Genomic DNA, 24686 nt, shown 5'->3' with positions numbered 1-24686 from the left:
AAGGAATTGGCTTGAGGCTTTTCTCGTTTTGTATTTTCCTGTGTTCCTAATGCCTCTCAACTGTTTACTTTTAGATATGAATTACTTCAGAATAACCATGTTTTTTTAAATTAATTTTTTCCTCTCCAATTACAGAAGCCATTGAAATTCCTTCAACACAGCCTATCACAAAAATAAAGGATCTTGATGAAGTTGTTATTCCCACCATGGAAATCAAGGTAAGCTAGAGATATCCCTCATTAAGAATGATCCTGGCCCATAATTTATAGAGGTGCAGTCCATATGAGTGCTTCTTCCTTCCAGCATCTACAATTTTGGAACTAAGGTACATTTTTTAAAAAATTTCAGCTTGTTACATTAAACCAATAAGCCACTGTTTGGTTTTGTAATGGACCCTAGCTATATACAGTTATGAGTGTGTGTTTTTCCAGTCTCAATTCCTTTACAGCAGTGTTTGGTTGGCATTATTATATTGTAATATTTATGTGCCTCCTGACCTATATCATAACTATAAATTGACATCTATACTCAGCTTTGACATTCAAAACAGAATTGGATCAAACCTTGGGTCAAACAATTAGGTCAGGGTTTGGGAAAGGAAAAAGATTTGAAATGGCCATGAGCAGGACTTGGATGATGGAGTGAGCAGAAGAGTTAAATGCTTTCTCGTTCTTGTTTTTCCTTGAATTTCCCTTCATTAGGTTACCAGTTGTGAGTGCAGAAACTATCTGCCAACTTGAACCTATGAGATGCATAAAAACTGCAGGAAGTGATTTTTTTCCTCTGATGCCATCCCACTTCACCAAAAGTGTGCAGCTGACCTTTGTTCATCATCTCCCAAAAGTGCAACACTTGAGATTGGCACTTCACCATGGTGAAAATTACAGGCTTAAACCCACTCCCCAGCATTCGTGACATTGTACTCAAGTTCCAACATGCTGCACCACACTACTTTTTATGCTGACCTTGTCTTTTCTTTAATTAATATATTGGGCCTGTGTTTTTAAAAAAAAATGACCAGGCCTTTTCCTGTAATATATATATTCTATTAAAATATGTTGCAACAAAGTAAAGGAACCTTAACTATGTATCAAATGTGCTTTCCTTGATCTGGCAGTGCCTGATGCTGTCACTGTTGCTGCAGAAAGCTGTCCACTGATGCATTTCACCTTGATTAGCACAAGTACACACAGTTTGATTCCTGATCAGATAGGCATGGGTTTGTATTGCAGAATTATTTGTCACCTTGTGCTCAGCCAGCTATTTGTGATCAAATTTCACCACTTCTTAGCCAAGCTGATAGTACGTCATACCACAGTGGATGATCTAGCATCAGTGCAATTTTTTTTGAATCCCCTGTTAAAGATCCTTTGTTAAAACCTTAATCTCCAATATTTTGTTGCTTTTTAGAGGAAACATGGATTACAGGGCCATCTCCATTCTAAAAAAAAATGTAGCCTTATACCAATGAAGCACTATGGAACAGAGTGTAAAATACAGTGAGGTGCAAGCATCTAGAGGGAAACCCCAAGGTGCTTTTGTGCACCCCATATCAAACTTAAAGAACTTATGTGAATTTTCAGTGCTAACTTACAAATTGCTTTTTTGTGGTACTTTCAGGTCGACCCATCTGGAAAGTATGAAAATCTGATAACTGTGAAATCATTCAGGTCTCAGTTTCGCTTAGCAGGAGGAGTTAATCTTCCAAAAATTATTGATTGTGTGGGGTCAGACGGGAAAGAGAGAAGACAGCTAGTCAAGGTAATTTAAAATGGATGGGAACAAGAAGTTCTATTTATTATTAAGAACTATTGAAGATTTGAATACACAAAAATAAAATGATATATTGTTTATGTGGTACAACAATACCATTCACTGCCATCCATAGAAATACCATGATGTGTTTCAATCTAGAACCAGCTAAGTTGCCATGTATGTTCTGGTGGAGCCGTGGACAGCCCAATAAACTCTGGAGGCTGAACATCTTGTGCCCATTCAGAGGACATTATTCTTGATAATTATTCAAACTCCATTTCCCATGATTTCTTAAAGTTAGTCACCTCACAACTGGGCAGTCATAAACACTGTCTTAGAGACAGGAGACAACTCTTCTCATAATGGTCCCTCTGACTGCCATTTTTTGTCAAATTACGGTCCATTTTGTGTTGGAGACATGCAGCCACTAGGTTCTGAATTGAAACTGCCAAGAATCACTTCACAAGAGACCCTTGTGGCTGATTAGAGAAGAAACGTTAATCCCAAAACATCAAAAGCACAACTGTCCTTCGATACAAATTGCTTAACCTAAACCAAAATGGAAAAAAAACCTCCTCATTGCATACAACTGACTTTTCACACTGGGGCTGCAGCATGAGGCTGTGCTTTAGGGGCCATCTTGTTTGGTTGCTGACCGTCACTACAACAGGAGCATTCAATTCATTTCACTGAGGGTTCACTTATCCAAATTGTTAGTGAGTCAGGAGTCCCAGAGTAAAAACAAAGTTTGTTATAAATGTAATGGGACTGAAATTCCACCCTGGCCTTGAGTGCATTTCCAGCGTAATTGCCAGAGGGAGGCTGGAAATGGGCCAGAATGTAGTTCTGGAGAGAAGGCCAGGAAATTCCAGTAGGGAACCACGAGCAGATCTATTTCCCTGCAATGGGGTAGGGAGAATGAGAGAGTGTGTCTCTACCATGCTATGCTTGTGCATCTCCTTGTAGTCATCTAAATACTACACTGGTGGTCTGGGAGCAGACTGCCTGCCCTTGGGAACCCTGCCTAATTTTATTATTTCCCTTCTAACTTCCTGGTGCTACTGCTAGTTTTAGCACCATTTATTAATTGTATACAAATGAATTGCATCAATTGATGAATGATTATGTTCAGGGGCACGAGCAATTAGGAACTCTCTGGCTCCCATATATAAGGGAGTAGGCAGGGGGAGAGGATGTGGGCTTGTGTGAGGGATGTATTGGGTGTAATGTGAATCCTAGTAAATAAAGTTTATAAGCAACTAAAAGCATTCAGTCCTTCACTGTCTGGCTATCCATTTTTGATACCATTCCTATTGTTAGATCTGGGTACTGATTTCTAATTAGTATTGGCCTCGTCCCCTCCCTATCTCTGTAACCTCCTCCAGCCTTACAAACCTCTCTGTCACCCCACTAAACTCTCTATTCCTCTGACTCTGACCTATTGTACATTCCCCTTCCCTTTGCTGTGGACAGGCATACCTTCAGCTGCCTAAGCTGCCCTCCCTCTGGAATTCCCCTCTAACCCTCTTCACCTACCATACCTTTAAGACCTCCCTAAAATCCAGCGCTTTGGCCAAGCTTTTGGTTACCCTCCTTTGGGTTGGTGTCCTTTTTTTTTCCTATTACTCCTCCATAAAGCATCTTGGGATGTTTTTCTACATTAAAAGTGCTATATAAATGCAAGATGTTATTGTTGTATTAGTTGCAGAGATGCAGACCATGCACTATAGAGTTTGTAGGCTGCTATTAACACAATTGTCCCCTTTATCTCCAGGGCCGGGATGACCTGCGACAAGATGCTGTAATGCAGCAAGTTTTTCAGATGTGTAATACGCTTTTGCAAAAGAATACAGACACCAGAAAGAGGAAGCTGACTATCCGCACATACAAGGTAAACTACAGTAACACACATTGGAATGGATGGCACATTGGGTGATACTGGGTGGTAAATACTGATGAATGAGCCTTCAGTCACCTCTCCTAACCCTCTCTCCCATGGTTCAGAACCTGATCCTGTTGTTATTTCTCTATAAAACCTTAGGAAGTTTTGTACAGATAAATGCAAGTTGTTGCCTTTGTTGCTTCACCTCCTTCCCCTTGCCCACTAAGTCAAAGCACTTCCCTCTCCTACTCTGCCCTGACCTTTCATCTCTCTCTAGTTTCTCTTCCATCTCCCCCCATGCCCTCTCTAGGTTCATTATGTCCATCAGACCTACCTCTTGCTTCCTTCATCCCATTCCCATTAAATCCCTGACCATCCAACTTGCCTTCCTGGCCCCCATGCTAGTTGATGTTATAAATGGTTCCCTTTACTCAGGCACTCATCTGCTCCCTTTCAAAACTGCCTTCATCATCCTCTTCAAATGAAGAACACCCTTAATCTCTCTGTCCTCACTATATACCACCCCATCTTCAACCTCCCTTTCCTCTTCAAAGTCCTTGAATGCATTGTTATCTTCCAGATCTCTGCCCCTCTCCCACAACTCTGTTTGAATCCCTCCAATCAGATTTCTGCCTCTTCCACAGCACCAAATCAGCCCTCACCAGTCACGAACACCATTCTTTGGTGCACTATCCCTCCTCAACTTCTCTGCAGCCTTTGACATGGTTGCCCACACCATCCTTCTCCAACGCTTCTCCTCTGTTGTCCAGTAGAGTCCATACTTGGTTCCACTCTTACCTGTCCGTTTGTAGCCAGAGCATCTCAAGCAATGGCTTCTCTTCCCCATTGCCTTTCATTCCTTACCCCTGTCCTCGCTGATATACGTTGCCTTCCAATTCCCTCAATGCTTCAAATTTAAAATTTTCCTTATGTTCAGATCCCTCCGTGGTCTCGTCCCTCTTTATCTCTGTAACTTCTCCATAAGGATAAATGTACCTTTGGACATTGTTCTACGTTAAAGGCACTACATCAGTGCAAGTTGTTGTTGAGATTGTCATTATCCTAATAAGTCTGATACAAGCGGGCCTATATGTTCTGGTCTTTTATTCTTCTCCATGATCATTTGCACAAAGTAAAATGTGTACTACTTAGTATTTTTTCATTGGAATTTTTTTTAAGCCAGCCTCATGATAGAATATTGGAATCGCTGACCAGAGGGTCTCCAGTTCAGATCTGTCCTGGAGCATGTTCTTGATCAGCAGTTTTACCCAACAATTGAGTGTTCCATCTTGTGGAGAAAGGAAGGTCCAAGCTGTTGGGAGTTGATGGTGGTGATTATAAAGGTAGCAGTGGAGCTACCCAGCCCATGATATCCACCCCTACAGAAGAACTAAAACAAAGGAAATGTATTGAAATTGCATGCCCCCACCCCACACACACACACACACACAATTATTACATTCTAATGCATATAGGTTTAGGGATGTAAAAATAAAAAGTTTTCACCATTGAATTTAAAGTAATTGCTTTTTATTTCTGCATTGATTATGCTCCAACGAGTAATCCTGTGGCAATGTGCAGTATGTCGATTAGTTTTATGCCTGAATTTGTTGCCTTCGTTCTTGGACAGGTCATTCCTCTTTCTCAGAGAAGTGGCATTCTTGAGTGGTGTACAGGAACTGTGCCCATTGGGGAATATCTAGTTAATCAGAATGAAGGAGCTCATAAGAGGTATCGACCCAATGATTGGAGCAGCTTCGAGTGCAGGAAAAGAATGTCGGTGAGTCTTAACAGAGTGATGATTCTTAGAAATTCTTCTGTTTTTGACTTTTTAAATAAAGACCTTCAGATATAAGATTGTCTTGCCATTTATGGAACTGATCATGTTATATCGAGGCACAAGTCAGTCTTAATCTGCTTTAGTCATTTAATATCAAACTGAAGATGGCTATAGATTTGAAAACCAGGGCAGGTTGTTACTTTTATATATGATATTGTTGGGAGTGATTTTCACCATTTCTTGAATAGTCTGTCGCCCTACATTAGCAAGAGCTTGAGAAGGAGATGATGAGGATAAACTGGCCTGACCCCATCAAGAGCAGCAATAGCACCAGAGCAGCTATGAAATGATTTTTTTAGCCTAAAACACCATGTGTGAATGTTACTACATGACACCAAGTAGCTCATGAAGAGGAAACTGAGACAGGGGGAAAAAGAAATTCCACAAGTTAATTAGTGTAAAATGAAGATGAGATGTTTTCCCACAGGAGAGAGGAAGAAAAGGAGGATGGATCAAACCACAGTCCTTTTGTATATCTCTAATTACAGACTGGCCAAGAAATGGGAACGTTGGCTGCCCGCCTTCCTGTTAGATGGCAGGGAGAATAAAAAGAAGATTCAATATACAGTATCTGTCAATTCATCAGCTTCAAATGCTACACAATAACTCTTAACTTATCTTTACAGGACGCACAGAAACTAAGCTTTGAAGGTAGATATCAAGTCTTCATGGATGTCTGTAAGAATTTCCGGCCTGTCTTCCGATATTTCTGCATGGAAAAGTTCCTGGATCCTGCTGTTTGGTTTGAAAAGCGGCTTGGATATACTCGAAGCGTAGCTACGTCTTCAATAGGTATGTTGTTGTTTAATCCCTGCATTGTAATGTGTCAGAGTGCTTTTCCGATTACCTCATTGTTACACAAATGAAATCCTATGAATTCTAGGACTCTTCCAATAGCTCAGTTAATAAATATACCAACTAATGGAGACCTCAAGCCAGACAGACATTGAAGATCCCTGTTCTCAGCTGGGGCGGGTCAGGGGTGCTGCAATTAATCTCAATGCCCCTGTACTAAGCAAAGAGAAAAAAGTCATGTGGATTGCAATTTCTGTGCCCACTGATGGGAATGTGCGTGTGCGGACATCAAGTGAAGAGAAGAAAGGAGAGGGTGTGGCTCCCATGATTGAAAAGCCTAAGTTCGCACACGAAGAATAGCTACTTGGTTAAGGTAACCAGAGAGCTGGTGCACCTGTGGAATCCATCCCCCAATGATTAAGTTTAAAATCCTCTCCTTTATGTTTAAATTCCTCCATGGCCTGGCCCCACCCTATCTCTGATCTCTGTAACCTCCTCTAGCCCTTTAGCCACCCACCCACCCACTCCCCCCCCCCCCCAAACATTCTGTTCCTCTGACTTCAGCCTTTTGTGAATTTTCTACCCCTTCACCCCACCATGGGTAACAGAGCCTTCATCTGCCTCAGCCCTAATCTCTAGAATTCCCCATCAAAATCCTCTCCACCTCTTTCTCTTGCTTCAAAATCCATCTCGTTGACCAAGCTTTTGGACACCCTTTGTATTCTCCTGGCTCAGCATCAGTTTTACATATGCTTAACGTGCCTTGAGACCTTTATACATTAAAGCCATTTTTTAAATACAAGTTGGTTGTTGATCGTTTCTGATATGAATCAGTGACAGATTCCAAGAGAAAATTGGAGGAAAGAAATAAATATGCTTTTGAATAATGATTTTAAATTAGTCATGCTTGGAAAAATGGTAATATTTTAATAAAATCTTCATGTAATTATAGTTAAATTGAGTAACCTGTTATCTTACTGGAACTCTTTCTGGACTTGCAGTTTGCTACATTGTTGGTCTTGGTGACAGACATGTACAAAACATCCTCATTGACGAGGAATCAGCTGAACTTGTGCACATAGACTTGGGTGAGTATGTCGTAACCCTAATGTTTATATACACACCAATAATAATATAAGCTTTATTATCATAGCATGGTTACAGCACAGAAGGAGGCCATTCAGCCCATCAAGCCAGTGCCTGTTCTTTGTAAGAGCAATCCAATTAGTCCCATTCTTCCCCCCCCCCCCCCCACCTTTCCCTTCAAGTATTTATCCAATTCCTTTTTGAAAGCCATGATTGAATCTGCTTCCACCACCCTTTCAGGCAGCGCATTCCATATCATAACTACTAGCTGCGTAAAAAGGTTTTTCCTCATGTTACCTTTGGTTCTTTTGCCAATCACCTTTCATCTGTGTCCTCTGATTCTCGATCCTTCTGCCAATGGGAACAGTTTCTCTCTATTTACTTTATCTAAACCCTTCATGATTTTGAACACTTCTATCAAATCTTCTCTGCTCTAAGGTGAACAACCCCAGTCTATCCACATAACTGAAGTCCCTGATCCTGGAACCATTCTAGTAAATCTTTTCTACACCCTCTCTAAGGCCTACACATCCTTCCTAAAGTGTGGTGCCCAGAATTGGACACAGTTGTGGCTGAACCAGTGTTTTATAAAGGTTCAACATAACTTCCTTGCTTTTGTGCTCTTTGCCTCTATTTATAAAACCCAGGATCCCGTATGCTTTTTTAACCGTTTTCTCAACCTGTCCTGCAACCTTCAACGATTTGTGCACATATACCCCCAAGTCTCTCTGTTCCTGCAACCCCTTTAGAATTGTACCATTTAGTTTATATTGCCTCTTCTCGTTCAAAATGTATCACTTTGCGCTTCTGCATTAAATTTCATCTGCCATGTGTCCACCAATTCCAACAGCCTGTCTGTGTCCTCTTGAAGTCTATTACTATTCTCCTCACTGTTTACTACACTTCCAAGTTTTGTGTCATCTGCAGATTTTGAAATTGTGCCCTGTGCACCCAGGTTCAAGTTATTAATATATCCAAAAAAGCAGTTGTCCTAGTACTGACCCCTGGGGAACACCACTGTATACCTTCCTCCAGTCCAAGAAACAACTGTTCACCACTACTCTCTGTTTCCTGTCACTTAGCCAATTTCGTATCCATGCTGCCGCTGCCCCATTTATTCCATTGGCTTCAATTTTGATAACAAGCCTATTATTTGGCACTTTATCAAATGCCTTTTGAAAGTCCATATGCACAACATCAACCACATTGCCCTCATCAATCCTCTCTGCTACCCCATCAAAAAACTCAATCAAGTTAGTTAAACACGATTTGCCTTTAACAAATCGTGCTGACTTTCCTTTACTAACTCATACTTGTCCAAGTGACTATTAATTTTGTCCCGGATTATCATTTCTAAAAGCTTCTACGCCACCAAGGCTAAACTGACTGGCCTGTAGTTGCCAGGTTTATCCTTACACCCTTTTTTGAACAAGGGTATAAAATTTGCAATTCTCCAGTCCTCTGGCATCACCCCCATATCTAAGGAGATTGGAAGATTATGGCCAGCACCCCTGCAATTTCCACCCTTACTTCCCTCAGCAACCTAGGATGCATCCCATCTGGACCGGGTGGCTTTTCTATTTTAAGTACAGCCAGCCTTCCCAGCACCACCTCCTTATCAATTTTTAGCCCATCCAGTATCTCAATTGTGACTTTGGCAGCATCTTCTTCCTTGGTAAAGACAGATGCAAAGTACTCATTTAGCACCTCAGCCACGCCCTCTGCCTCCGTGCGTAGATCTCCTTTTTGGTCCCTAATCGGCCCAACCCCTCCTCTTACTACCTGTTTAGTAGTTGGATTCCCTTTTGTGTCAGCCGCCAGTCTGTTCTCATACTCTCTCTTTGCCCCTCTTATTTCCTTTTTCACTTCTCCTCTGTACTTCCTATATTCAGCCTGGTTCTCATTTGTATTATCAACCTGACATCTGTCATACGCCCCCTTTTTCTGCTTCATCTTGCTCTCTATCTCTTTCGTCATCCAGGGAGCCCTGGCTTTGGTTGCCCTACCTTTCCACCTCATGGGAACGTACCTAGACTGTACCCGAACTGTTTCCTCTTCAAAGGCCGCCCATACAGTTTTGCCTGCCAATCTTTGATTCCAATTTACCTGGGGCAGATCCGTTCTCAACCCACTGAAATTGGCCTTATTCCAATTAAGTATTTTTACTCTAGATTGCTCCTTGTCCTTTTCCATAACTAATCTAAACCTTATAATACAATGATCACTGTTCCCTAAATGTTCCCCACTGTCAGTTGCTCCACTTGACCCACCTCATTCCCCAGAACCAGATCCATCAATGCCTCCTTCCTCGCTGGGCCGGAAACATACTGATCAAGAAAGTTCTCCTGAACACACTTTAGAAATTCCTCCCCCTCTTTGCCCTTTACTCTGTTACTATCCCATTCTATATTAGGATAGTTGAAGTCCCCCATTATCACTACTCTATAGTTCTTGCATCTCTCTGTAATTTCCCTGCAACTTTGCTCCTCTATCTCCTTCCTACTAGTTGGTGGCCTATAGAATACACCCAGTAGTGCAATGGCACCTCTATTGTTTCTTAACTCTAACCAAATAGATTCTGTTCTTGACCCCTCAAGAACATCCTCTCTCTCCAGCACTGCAATATTCCCCTTAATCAATACTGCTACCCCCCTCTTTTTTCCTTCCCTATCTTTCCTGAACACATTGTATCCAGAAATATTTTGTACCCAATCCTGCCCTTTTTTGAACTAGGTCTCCGTTATCCCCACTACTTCATATTAACACTTTACTTCCTTACTACTATTAATGTATTGCATGGCTAAAACAATTACATCTGCAAATTGTATGTTTTAAACTTCATTTCAAGGTTACTCACTAAAATAAAGACCCCCACCCCAGCACCTGGAATTTTGGTGACACAGCATGTTGGTGTACCATGGCAGGGTGCCATGATTCCCACTGTACCAAGTTCTTAATTTTGGCTTTGCCAACTGCTAAGGAGTCCTGCCACTTCTCTACAGGGAGAATTAGTAGGAAAATTACCCGAAATGCTTTCGCACATTTTTGGATGCATGAATATAGAACAGTAAAGGCTTGGAAATAAAAAGCAAAAAACTGCAAATGGTGAAACACACAGGTACGACAGTGTCTGTGGAGAGAAAGGGCAGATCAACCTTTTAGGTATACCGTCTTTCATCAAATCATCAGCTGACTTGTTCGGATGAAAGGCTGTGTGCCTGAAATGTTAACATGTCTATTCTCTACATAGATGCTGACTGACCTGCTGTGTGTTTGCAGCGTTTTCTATTGTAAAAGAGATTTGGGCGCAGGTCAAGGGAATGGTCTGTGGCATTGGATGAGGGGACTAAGAGTGAAGATTGGTAAATTTGGTAAATATTTGTGCTCAGCAAAATGAGGGATGTGATTGCAAGGAATTAAAACACCCTGTTAGCATTAAGCATTCACAAGTAGGTAAAAGCACGACTAAATGACTATACTCTGCTCCAACATTATGCCTCGACCCCCAACCTCAGAAGAGCATTCCAGTTGGACCAATAGTGTGAAATTTTGCACTTCCCACAACAGGCTTCGTTATGGTATCCTTGGGTGAGATTGTTAGTTTGTACCAAATCGCAGCCTTGTATTCACCAGAAACTGGATTATACTGCCCAAACCCATTTCTCCCTTATAGCCAGCAGAAAGGGATTATTTTCATCCCATCAGTTTAAGCTAGATTTGAATTCTAGTGCCAAAGGCAAAAGGATAATTTTCTAAATCATTGCATTATCTAATACCTTCTCACAATGTACCATAACCCATCCACAGAAGAGCATCAGAGGGTGAGAAGATAAATTTTTAAATAGAGTAGCTTATTTTTTGTCTATTTTGAAGAAGTGATATGCCAAGTAGAAGTTGGCCAGCCCTAAGATATTGTATACCAAGGCTTCCAGAGAGTTTGCGATAAACTTCGGTACGAAAGAGGACATAAGCACAAGCTTGAAGCAGTAGGCAAAACTTAGACATGCATAAGGAATAGGCTTAGAGAGGAAGCAATAGATACTAGTTAGGTGAGTGATTGATTGGGCTGGGAAAATATACTGAGTGGAATGCCCCAGGGATTGGTGCTGAGGCCCTTCCTGTTTATGATCAACATAAATCTAGATTCAAAAACACGAGGTAAGTTATCGAATGCGCAGATGATACTAAACTGGGGGAGCAAAGAGCAATTGTTTTTGATGAAGCAGCCTTATAAATGGACCCAGAACTATGGCACATAAAATTCAAAATAGATAAGTGTATTGACGGCAGAAGACAGAGGGTGGTTGTAGAGGGTTGTTTTTCAAACTGGAGGCCTGTGACCAGCGGTGTGCCTCAGGGATCGGTGCTGGTCCGCTGTTATTTGTTATTTATATTAATGATTTGGATGAGAATTTAGGAGGCATGGTTAGTAAGTTTGCGGATGACACCAAGATTGGTGGCATTGTGGACAGTGAAGAAGGTTATCTAGGATTGCAACGGGATCTTGATAAATTGGGCCAGTGGGCCGATGAATGGCAGATGGAGTTTAATTTAGATAAATGTGAGGTGATGCATTTTGGTAGATCGAATCGGGCCAGGACCTACTCCGTTAATGGTAGGGCGTTGGGGAGAGTTATAGAACAAAGAGATCTAGGAGTACAGGTTCATAGCTCCTTGAAAGTGGAGTCACAGGTGGATAGGGTGGTGAAGAAGGCATTCAGCATGCTTGGTTTCATTGGTCAGAACATTGAATACAGGAGTTGGGATGTCTTGTTGAAGTTGTACAAGACATTAGTAAGGCCACACTTGGAATACTGTGTACAGTTCTGGTCACCCTATTATAGAAAGGATATTATTAAACTAGAAAGAGTGCAGAAAAGATTTACTAGGATGCTACCGGGACTTGATGGTTTGACTTATAGGGAGAGGTTGGATAGACTGAGACTTTTTTCCCTGGAGGGTAGGAGGTTTCGGGGTGATCTTATAGAAGTCTATAAAATAATGAGGGGCGTAGATAAGGTCGATAGTCAAAATCTTTTCCCAAAGGTAGGGGAGTCTATAACGAGGGGGCATAGATTTAAGGTGAGAGGGGAGAGATACAAAAGGGTCCAGAGGGGCAATTTTTTCACTCAAAGGGTGGTGAGTGTCTGGAACGAGCTGCCAGAGGCAGTAGTAGAGGCGGGTACAATTTTGTCTTTTAAAAAGCATTTGGACAGTTACATGGGTAAGATGGGTATAGAGGGATATGGGCCAAGTGCAGGCAATTGGGACTAGCTTAGTGGTATAAACTGGGCGACATGGACATGTTGGGCCGAAGGGCCTGTTTCCATGTTGTAAACTTCTATGATTCTATCTTGTACATTGGAAGAGAAAACTGGGGATTTACTGTAGTCACTTTAACTCTCTGTTCAATTGTTCGAGACTGGAATTGATGCCCTGTAGTGGATAACAAGGTATGCTCTTCGATTTACAGTCACAAAACATTACCTCCTTACACATCAATTCACACCCACCAATATTCAACACAACTCCAATTGGATCAATTCACATTCTCCAATACTCAACACTTCAAACAGATTAATTTTCATATGTGATAATCTCATGTCCGGAATTTACGATACTCACTTTTTTTTGTAAGAACCAGAATTTTACGTGGCCGCAATAAAAATCTGGCTTTCACAATTTAATAGGTCAGTTAACCTTGATAACTCCAATTTTAATTCAGCAATATCAGAATTAATTTGATCTGTTTTGTCTTGTGTTTATCAATATAGCACGTATAAAACCCACAAAAGAGAAAAACACATCAAGCAATAAAAAGGGGGTGTAGCCCACAACAGCGAAAAGAAAGCACTCACAATGAGGGCAGACTTTTTAACGGCACAGTACACTGAAAACAAAAGAACACATTCTGTAGCTTGTGATCCTCTCCCTTTCTTCTTCTTGATTCCATCATAGAACCTCATTCTGTACCAACTCACAGTCTGTGTCCTCACCCAAGCCTGGTGCGGTGAAGCTTAGTCCCACCTCATACAAAGTCTGACAAGTTCCTATTTTAACTCCTCGTCTTCCTACACAATCTTATCCTTAGTTATTTGACTTTAAATCCATTTTGTCGCCTTTTGACACGAGTCCCCATCAAAAACAACACTAAATCTGTTACATGTAATTTCTCAAACTTTTTACCTCGGGTTCTCTCAGTATCAGTTGAGCTAGCCATTCTTCTGACACTAAAGTGTTAATGAACTGTCACTATGTTACTGGTTGGTTGCAATGTCCTCGAAGGTTACCTTCCTTAACTGACTAAGTGATATCAGTCCACGTCAGTCTTAGGACCTCACTTGCACCAAATATGCCAACGGCTGTTGTCAGTCTCTTGGCTCGGACTCGTCAATTTGTTGTCAACTTAACTCTCTGTTCAATTATTCGAGACTGACACCATAATGGTTAATACCTATATGACTTTATTTAGCATAAGCAAGAATCAATACCTTACAGTATTTAAGCAGTAGTTTACAAAGCACAATGGAGAATTACATTACCCTGTTATCTTTTGGGTAGAAGCCGCGACCTCATTCGCCGTTCCTTCATGCACGTACCCTCGTTCTCGTTTACCTGCCTGGTACTTTCTTTTCTGTCCCCTACATTTAAAGGTTCAGACTCCCCAGTTATACCCCTAAAAAACAGATTTGCAGCAAATTACATTCAATCAGGTATTTTCCAAAATATTGCCCTTAACTTACCCAATCATATAGACAACATGTATTTGTCAAGAAGAGACAGTACCTTGTGGCCCCTCTTATCTCTCCATATCCTTAGCACAATGTTCCTCAGACCCTGCAGCTCTTCACAAAGTGATTAATACCTGGAGTAGTCTTCAGGACCGGGTAATGGAAGCAAAAACTCTGGAATCATTCAAGAGGCAGTTAGGTACTATATTGGGAGATTGTAGGTTTCTATGAAAGGATGAACTATGTGGGCCAAATGGTCTCCCTCATCTGTACTTATCTTTCTGATGTTATCCAACCATCAGAGGCAGCATCTGTGACAGTAGACAGCCCACACTGCCCTGCTGTCCCAGCTGGAGGAAGAGATGTGGTTATGGCCAGCTCTACTGGGGTTAAAACTATAATATATTTCAAAAATGTATATTGATTATCCTCTGTATAAAAGAAAATGGTACCCTGTAAATGACACATTTTTGCTTGGCTGTTTTTGGTTGTTCCTCTAAACCACATCCTTCAGATTAGGTGCTTTGGGAATGTCTTTTACCCTATCAATGCTGCTTATGCTATAATCTTAGATTGGATGTAATCTAACTTGACAAACATCATTAGCCATTTGTTTAAATGCTGTATGTTACCATTTTAAAAAATGGTGATTTGTTTATTTTAAATTACCCCGTTCAGCCCCTGTGCACAGCTATGTGAGCACTCTGTCACTGGAAGCAACAACTATGGAAAGTCAGAGGGACAGTAGAGAAACCAGAACATTGTTTTATAAGTGGTTACAGTTAATGCGCAGCTCATTCCTCTGACCGCCTTGTACATTTCTCTCTCGTAATAGGGGTTGCATTTGAGCAAGGAAAAATTCTTCCTACTCCAGAAACTGTTCCGTTCCGACTAACGAGAGACATAGTAGACGGAATGGGCATCACTGGTGTGGAAGGTGTTTTCCGGAGGTAAGTACTAGAAGCTACTTTTGAGTCTGTCACCACATTTATCTCAATCAGCAAGTAAATATTTTAAAAATCATCTCCATAAATAACAGGCAGATGGATCAAACTTAGATTGCATCACTATTCCTGTTAAATGGGTGAAAAGATACAATGGGCCAGAGTTTGTTGCGAAAATAACAGCGAAGCTAACAACGCTGACCATTATTTCAGTGCAAATGGTAGAGCAACTTCCGGCGACTACATATGCGTAGTTAAATGCAGAAATCCGGAAGTTGCTCTACCAGGTGCCCTGCTCCGGGACCATAAGCTTTGCAAGAACAACATCTCACCGGCTGACTCCCCATTCAAACGAATGGAACGGTGTGAAGTTCCTGCACTGACCTGATGGATACGAACTAATTTTTCCAAGAAAACAGTATGTCAAGTTATTTAAGTCTAAGCATACTTTTAACGGCGTGGTAAGTCTTAATGAATGCCAAACAACCTCTCTGGCACTGAAAATTAACTGTTACAAGTCTCATTCCTTCAGATTTATTTGTTGTTGGACATTTTAAAAAAAAATTCTTGTACATTTTTATTTTTTCACTTTTTCTTTCTGTCTCTTTCATCTCTGTCTCTTAATTCAGCATTTCTTACCCCCTCTTTATTTCACTTTCTGTACCTGATCTGACATTGAATTCACTGTTCTAACTTGCACTTCCTGGTTCTGACTCTTCGCTGCTCATCAGATGCTTTATTCTGATTGGTTAAGGGGATACGTACTTGCTTGCCCTGTTCACACAGGCCCCAGATACCCTGTAGAGCAAGGTTCCCTCGAATTTTTTTCGGCCATGTGCAGAATGAATTTGGGTTTGTGCGCCACCATAAAAATAAAAATCACAACTTTAAATAGAACATCTTTTTAGAAAACATTATTCAGGGTAAATAACAAACAGAACAAATGTACAAAATAATGGATAATTGTAACAATTTAATGTTATATTGGCTGATAAATTTATAAAGTTTATGAAATGGGTTTCTTAAGTTGCACTAGGATTGAGCAGACCAGTCTCGTTATATTTTATTAAAAATTATCTGATGGGAATGATTCCAATCAGCTTTTTGTTGAATCAGCTTAATGACTCTGATTCAAACAGAAATAAATCGTATGTAATCAGAATTTTTAAATTGAGTCAGAAATACAAAACATCTGTCAAATCAGTCAGTATGAATTTGGGGATAGGGAACAGTTTAATTAAAGCTCCCACCCCCCCCCCCCCCCACAATCCAACCATTGAATCCTCAGCAGGGTTTTAAAAAATTATTGTATTACAATTGTATATCTTGCAGGTCTCTTTAGTTTTGACTGCCTCTATGTATGGGGCCCCTTATTTGTGATTGGGTGGAGGTGCCTGGTCCTCTGATTGGCCACTGACAAACGCATCAGTTTCATTTTACTTCCTGGTCTGGTTTCCGCGCAGCCAATCAGCTGTTCGCTGACTGCATTTCCTAGCAACGCAGTAAACAATGCGGCAGCTGGAGCCGGAGCTGCAGGATCAAACACTCTGACTTCCAGACACTCACCAGCACCAGAGGCAGAACAGCCTGCCTGGGGCTGGAGCGCTGGAGAAGGGCCTGGGGTCGGGGCACTGGTCAGTGTGAGGGGGGGCCGAGAGCACTGGTTTGGTGCGCGGACGGAATGTTTAAGTGCGCGGCCCACTACAGTCTGCTGCGTGGCCGCGCACATGCACAGCTTAGAGGGAACAGTGCTGTAGAAGGTGCCATTTTGGATTCAGTGCCCCATGAGAGAAACTTGCCGTAAAAGAAAAAATTATGGGCAAGTGCAAGTCTAATGAGCGGCAGGCACTTTTCATTCACCACTCAGAGGAAGAGCCAGGCCATTTTGTGTAGATAGACTATTGTATCTTGAAATTGAAGATTTTAATGTGACTTATTTGATAGATTACCAAAAACCTGACCATGTCTAATAGGAATTCTGATGAAATTATAAACCCCAAGAAAAAGTTTTAGTTTACAATGCTCACTGTGCCCCATGACTGTATGGCAGCCTTGAATTCGCACTTCATGGTTCAGCAAGTTATTGTAGGTAAAGATCCATAACTCTCCACAGAGTGTTGCCAGCGTCAATTGTTCCGTCATGAGCTGGTGCTGAGCAGAGGCCAAGTGCTTCCCCACAGGGAGGGAGAGTTAGCCTGGTCCAACCTTATGTACTCCTAGCAGTCATTAGCCTGGCTTCCCTCTTAGTTGAGGATGGCACATGATGTGGGAGGCCTGGAAAGAGAGGGAAAGAAAACAATCCTTAAGTATAAGTTAAATGATGTAATGATTTTCTTTGTCACTCCTTGGTATTAAAACCTGCTTGGTTTGATTTTATGATGTGGAGATGCCGGTGATGGACTGGGGTTGACAAATGTAAAGAATCTTACAACACCAGGTTATAGTCCAACAATTTTATTTGAAAATCACAAGCTTTCGGAGGCTTTCTCCTTCGTCAGGTGAATCTGACGAAGGAGAAAGCCTCCGAAAGCTTGTGATTTTCAAATAAAGTTGTTGGACTATAACCTGGTGTTGTAAGATTCTTTACATTGGTTTGATTTTATGTAGAGATTTATTCTGTTTGTACTCACGTTTTCTCCTCCTCCACTTATCTCCTAAAGGCACCAGTTCATCCTGGGACATGAGGGATGATTCTGTGATCTTGCACTGTCAAGTAGCGTACCACACCTTACCCCTTTGCTCCCCTAATGGCTTTGTACATAAATGCACAACCCATTTTGACATTGAGCCAGTCAGGAAATCACAGGCCTCCATGCCCATGATTTTTCATGATGTGCTCTCTGCACGATTAATGGTTGTGTTATCATTACTGCAATTGATTACTAGGAATACATATAATATTGTTTACCATACTAACCTCAGCCACATACCTTATCAAAGCCATTGATTTTTTTTTGCTTCTCTCCATGTTTCTTATAATCTTTTCCAACAGATTTAGGTGAAGGCTGCTGTGAGAAGTTGCAATTTGTTTGAATATTGTTTGTCATTACTGAAAATAAAGCTTGTGTACTGTTTATATAGCCTGTGAGGATAGCACTCCCCCAACAAGCTTAAAGGTGGTCTCCGGCTTGTTACTTCTAGAACAATAGAAGTTTACAATACAGAAGGAGGCCATTTAGCCCATTGTATTCGTGCCATCTCTTTGCTAGAGCAACCCAAAACTAATCCCACTGCCTTGCTCCTTCCCCATAGCGGTGTATCTTCTTCTGCTTCAAATGTTTATCTGCTCTTCCCTTTAAAATATGCAACAGTTTCTGCCTCAAGTACGTACTCTTTGATTTAATAATTATTGTATCTGATCCTTGCAGTACAATGCAAGACACGTCCTTGAGGGATGCGAAAATTGCATAAGAATTGCATTAGTATTTATGATATAGAACAAAACCCTTTTGACAGAGAAATCTGCTTTGATTTCACGCAGTTGCCTAAGTTCACTATTCATTATGTAAAATGGACAGAAGAATATATTCTTTGTGGGACCATTGGGCTTAAGGTGAGAGAAGTTAGTGTTGAGAAATATAATACTTTTTCACTTTTGGCACTTTGTATCACTTGTTGAGCATTTTCAGGTCCATCATAGCAAAGCCTGGACCTTAACAGCGTAAAGTACCCCCTGTTCTGTCCAGCATTGTGCCTCTGAAGTGCACCCTCCACTGCACCAGTGTGAATTTTCCATTTTCTACGCTAGCAGTCATAAGAACCTCTGAGTAAGATTGCTGATTGATGCCAAATTAGTGAGTATTTTGCTGTAGACCCTCACTTCATAGGATACTTGCAACCAGCAAATAGAGGTGATTCATCCCACTCGTTGGATTAAACTTAGATGTCAGAGGTGAAAGGACACTGTGCATACTGACCCCTAATAACATTCTCTGTGACATTCTATCCTCCAGGTGTTGTGAAAAGACAATGGAGGTTATGAGAAGTTCCCAAGAAGCCTTATTAACTATTGTCGAGGTAACTTTTCTTTATGAAACTTCTGTCTTTATTGCCCCATTAAACAAATGTTAAATGAATATATAAGTAGTTGGTTCACTTGGATTTTCACCCTCGCTTCAAACACCAAATGCAAGGAGCTCATGGATTTGATGTCTCCACGATTGACCCCATCAGTGCAGCTGCCTCTGCCGTTTCCTCCCCTTCCTTCAGCCCCCAACCTATCATCCACATTAGGCCAGGAAACCAACTTCAAATTTTGTCCGATAACGCTCCAATGAAGCACCTTGGGACATTTTTACTACTTTAAAGGCACTATATAAATGCAAGTTGTTGTTGTTGTTTATGCAGTTTCTCCTCCATCTTCCCCCACCCCACCCTCTCCAAGCTCATCTCGTCCTTGAGACCCACATCTTGCTCTCTCAATCCACTCTCCAATCACCTTTCCTTCCTAGCTCCATGCTGGCCGATATCATCAATAGTTTTTTCTTCCTTCCTCTATATCATCACCTCTGGGGTCCTCCAAAAATCCATCCTTGGCCACCTCCTCTTCCTTGTCTACATGTTTCTCCCTCAGCGACATCATCCACAAGCCTAGATCAGCTTTCACATGTACACCGATGATACCCAGCTCCACCACCCCCACCACTTCTATTGAATAATTACAATATTAAGTTCTAATTTGGCCACTTAGCTGCAGTGTTTAAGGTTTGGGGTCATGTGTGCCTATAAAAACATTATGATTTTTGAAGCTGTATCAGTTTAAACTGTGGGGGGAGTCTTTATGAAGACGTGCTATTGTTGTTAGTCATACAGACCCGTCTCTTAACTCTCCTCTGCACACACTTTCCAGGTGCTACTGTATGATCCTCTTTTTGACTGGACTATGAATCCTTTAAAAGCACTTTACCTACAGCAGAGACCTGAAGAAGATGCAGACCTCCATTCTACACTGAACTCCACTATTGCTGGAGATGACACAGAATGTGACGGAAAGACCACGTAAGAATCAACATTAGTTTACAATATATATGCTATGGCAACATTAATAATCATATGGTGCCAATGTGACTTAACTCATTGTTATGCACCGCACAAAGGAGCAGTAGGCTGCTTGTTTGTATCACTGATTCCTCACACAGTAAGCTTTCAATGTTGAGGTGTCATCAGGTTATGTGTTGAACAGAAGCCAGGAGCAAAACTACATGGATAAGATTATTTACTCAATGTTTGTATTCAGCTCAGCAAACTTTATGTTACTGTAGCTCACCCAAAGCCTTTGTTGCTTTTGGACCTTCTATAAGACATAATGAGGCTTTATTGTGACCTATGGTAACTGGTTATATACAAACAAAAGGTTTTTTTTTAGCAGGGATGAATATCAAGGTCCTTTTTAAACTGCCTGCAGATTCTGATCAAAGCAGTTTTACTTGGTTAAATATAACCAAAAACTTCCACTGTGAACGTTCTTTCTATATATCGGCCATTATAATAAAGGTGGAGTTCACCTCTGGTATAGCCAAGGATCCATCCTCGGTTCCGTCCTCTTACGGTTGTTCACGCCTTGATGTGCTTCAAATGATAACTTCAAAGAATAAGAATTGTGTGCATTTTAATTGCAAAGTAGAGCAGGCTTAAACAATGAATTTAGTATGTATAAACAGAATGTCTTAGTGCTAATGAGTTTGGCAAACATCAGTCCCTAGATACTGTAGATGTAATTGTAAACAATTTTACAACACCAAGTTATAGTCCAACGATTTTATTTTTAATCCCACAAGCTTTCGGGGGCTTTCCCCTTCCTCAGGCGGTGAGGTCTTTTCCACACTGCCTGAGGAAGGGGAAAGCCCCCGAAAGCTTGTGGGATTAAAAATAAAATCGTTGGACTATAACTTGGTGTTGTAAAATTGTTTACAATTGTTAACCCCAGTCCATCACCGGCATCTCCACATCACTGTAGATGTAGTGTGATTAGAAATTGCTTTTGGTTGTGTATTAGAGATGGGCTGAGGAGAGTGTCGGTGCTTTGACAGATGTTACCTGAAGCAGCTTGAAAGGAGCTGGTCACATAGAAGTTCAAAACAATAGTGATTATCAGTGTCTCTGGTAAAGCCATTCAGTCATGGATAAGGTTTGGAGGTCTGACTGCAGGAGACAAAAAAGTTCAGAAACTTGCCTCCTTTGTTAAGCATAAGCAGCGAGGACAGATGTCCTCAGACATACCCAAGTTACGGTGGGATTATCTGTATACCTGCTTCCTTGAGTAAGGGCAGGTTTGCTCCGGCTGCCTTTACTCCCACTTGTAGAACTCCTCATATTGCTGCCTGAAGGCAAGAGGAATTCCTAAAGAAATGCTCATCTGTCCAGTGGGAGCTATTTCCATTCAGAGGACAATTCCTTTGAATGATGGGTGGCAACAGATACATCAATAAAAGGTAAAATCAGCAGTAACCTGCAAAATGGCAAAAGAAGATGCACCTTTTTAAAACAAAAAGGCAGCAAAACCAAACCAAAATGGGCAAAAAGTATTACTTCACCATCGCTTGCAAAACCAAAGACATACACCTTTAAGAGGCTAAGTTCTCAAGAGCAGGAAGTCAGGTTACAAGTGCAGATTATATACAGGCACATAGCATTGCTGCATTTGCACAACCATTGGAAAACTTGGAGAGGTAAAAAGTACAGTCAGGTAATATATAATATAACCCAGCTCAGTGGTAGCACTCTTGCTTCTGAGTCAGATGGTTGTGGGTTCAAGTCCTACTCTCCAGGCTTGAGCATAAAATCTAGGCTGATCTTTCAATGCAATACTGAGGGAGTGCTGCACTGTTGGAGGTGCCGTCTTTTGGATGAAACTTTAAACCAAGGCCCTGTCTGCCCCCTCAAGTGGACGTAAAAGATCCCACGGCATTATTCGAAGAAGAGCAGGGGAGTTATGCCTGGTGCCCTAGCCAACATTTATCCCTTAACCAACACCTAAAAACAGATGATCTGCTTATTTATTTCATTGCTGTTTGTGCGAGCTTGCTGTGTGCAAATTGACTGCCGCATTTCTCACATTACAACAGTGACTACACTTCAAAGCGTGCTTCATTGGTTGCAAAGTGCTTTGGGACATCCTGAGGTTGTGAAAGGCACTATATATATGTAGGTCTTTCTTTAATGTGTATCCTAGTTACTTTACAAAGGAATTATTTTGTCAGGTTCCATATTTATCAGAATTCCTCTCCTAAACTAGCGCCATGTTCACCACTTACTATAATCAACTTTCTTGATTGCCCACTTTTAAAGAAGGACAATTAATTATTAAAAAAGGACTTCATTACAATATATACATCACAAAGCAGCAGAAAATCCAGCTAAACGTATAAATCAGAGTCCAATGAATGACTTTACCTGTTTGGAATATGTTTTTAGCTGAGAATAAAGGACAAAACAGTGATGTTGAGATATCAGAATTGATCAGTGAAAATACCAGTTATAACTCAAAGTTATATTTAGGTTTTCAATACTTTTCCGCGTGTACCTTCTCACCTCCAGACTCGACTATCCTAATGCTCTCCTAACTGGCCTGCAATCCTCCACCCTCCATAAACCTCAGATCATCCAAAATTCTGCTGCCCGTATCCTATCCTGCAGCAAGTCCTGCTCACCCATCACCCACACGTGCGCTGACCTACATTGGCTCCAGGTACCCCAGCGCCTCAAATTTAAAGTTCTCATCCTCGTGATTAAATCCATTCATGGCCTCGCCCCTCCCTATCTCTGTAATTTTCTCCAGCCCTACAAACCTCCAAGAACTCTGTATTCCTTCAACTCTGGCCTCTTGTGTATCCCTGTTCCTTACATCCCACTATTGGCGGCCGTGCCTTTAGATATCTTGGCCCTAAACTCTGGAATTCCCTCCCCAATCCTCTCTGCTTCTCTACCTCTCTCTCCTCCGTTAAGACCCTTCTTAAAACCCACCTATTTGATCAAGTTTTTAGTGACCCCTCCTAATATCTCCTCCTTTGGCTCGACATCAATTTTTGTCTGATTATGCTTCTGTGAAGCGCCTTGGGGTGTTTTTTTCAATGTTAAAGACCCTATATAAATGCAAGTTGTTGTTGTATCATGCATTTATAGTTGATCTGCTATTTATCTGTGTTTAACTGCTATATTTTCTTTAAACAGTGATGTCAAGAGCAACAATAAAGTGGCAGAACGTGTACTTCTGAGGCTACAGGAGAAGCTGAAGGGAGTTGAGGAGGGTGCCGTCCTTAGTGTGGGTGGACAGGTGAATCTACTCATACAGCAGGCCAGAGACCTAAAGAACCTCAGTCGACTCTTCCCAGGCTGGCAGCCTTGGGTATGATCAGAAAAAGAAAGGGGAAAAAAATACAATTTTTCCTGTGGAATTTACATTTATTTTTGCTCTATGGTACAAATTTATTGGCTGTACAGTATGTGTATGTATATGATTATCATATATTTGAATTTGAATCAGAATCCTGTACTTCATGTTGAGATACCGGTGGTGTGCTGCAAAATAGTTTTTCCATTGTTGATTAATTTCTAATGGATTACGGTTTAATAATAGTGACATGAGGTGATACTAGAACAACATAGTATTGCCTGCCATCCAATACCCAAGGCAGGGATTATGCTTTAACATTCATTTAAAGGTAAAATGGCGCAAGAACCTTCTCAGTTATGTTATTAGAATAGTTTCAAGCTAATTGTCAGTTTTATACCTTGGTTGCTATAATAGCTTTCAAACCAAAAAATAACATGCTTTTAAAAACTACTGCTGAGTTCCTATATTTCATAGCTACAAGAATTAGGCTAAATTTCATTGTCTCAATAGAGAGCCACGCTCAGGGGAGTATGGATCGCAGAACTAGAGCTGTGCCCTTATCTCTGACCTGCGCATAGTTCCCCATTGGGAGCATGGGATCAATGAATTTACTCTGTCATCTCCAAACTTGCTTTCAGTCCCAATGATGTAACACTGAAGGTATCCAGCAATAATTCTGAAATTTCTAGAGACACCTCCTGCATGTTGTAAATTGCCAGTATAGTTTTAACTGTAAATTTGTAATGTAATCTTCCAGTCTGAATTTTCCATTATGCATTATGAGACACCTTATCAATTCTTGGAAAAAGTACTCACTGTTTACCTATTCTATACAGGGTGCACATTTTAGCCTTTAGGATCAGCAGCCACTTTATCTGTTAAGGGAATATGCCCCGATACATCTTTTTAAACAAACAAAACTGAAATAAAAACATTGCAACGACATTTCTAAAACATGAGTGTTATTTTTGCCCTTACATATTTACACTTAAACTTTCGTCCACGTGCCCTCAAATAAATTAATACAAGATGCAGGTATTCAAAAATGCTTGAATTGTAACACATTCTTACAGGAGACAATGGAAATGATTTTGTTGTAGCTGTATTGTATAATCCTACATTACATCATTCCTCTTGTTTTCAGTGATGGTCAAAAGCATTCATGGTTTTTTGAACTGCTAGCTGCATGATTCATTGACAATAGAATCATAGAATCTTACTGTCCAATTTGGTCCCACACCCCAGCTTTTTCCCCATAACCCTGCAATTTAACCCTCTTCAAGTACAGGTCCAATTGCCTTTTGAAAGTTCCGATGCAATC

General features: G+C 41.0%; 1 protein-coding gene across 1 annotated transcript in view; it reads left to right on the top strand.

The window, feature by feature from the left end:
* Positions 1-24310, top strand: part of atm (ATM serine/threonine kinase) — a 169862-nt gene extending 145552 nt beyond the window's left edge. The window contains exons 54-63 of the mRNA XM_067986120.1: positions 136-218; positions 1621-1761; positions 3530-3646; positions 5268-5417; positions 6104-6269; positions 7274-7360; positions 14925-15039; positions 18987-19050; positions 19883-20031; positions 23203-24310. Coding sequence (XP_067842221.1) covers positions 136-218; positions 1621-1761; positions 3530-3646; positions 5268-5417; positions 6104-6269; positions 7274-7360; positions 14925-15039; positions 18987-19050; positions 19883-20031; positions 23203-23383 — 1253 coding nt within the window. The 3' untranslated portion in view covers positions 23384-24310. The remainder of the gene's footprint in view (positions 1-135; positions 219-1620; positions 1762-3529; positions 3647-5267; positions 5418-6103; positions 6270-7273; positions 7361-14924; positions 15040-18986; positions 19051-19882; positions 20032-23202) is intronic.
* Positions 24311-24686: the final 376 nt, after the last annotated feature.

Source organism: Heptranchias perlo, chromosome 6 (genome assembly GCF_035084215.1).
Source record: "Heptranchias perlo isolate sHepPer1 chromosome 6, sHepPer1.hap1, whole genome shotgun sequence".
NCBI lineage: Eukaryota > Metazoa > Chordata > Chondrichthyes > Hexanchiformes > Hexanchidae > Heptranchias > Heptranchias perlo.
The sequence above is the reverse complement of the archived record's forward strand: the minus strand, read 5'-3'. Positions and strand labels throughout refer to the sequence as shown.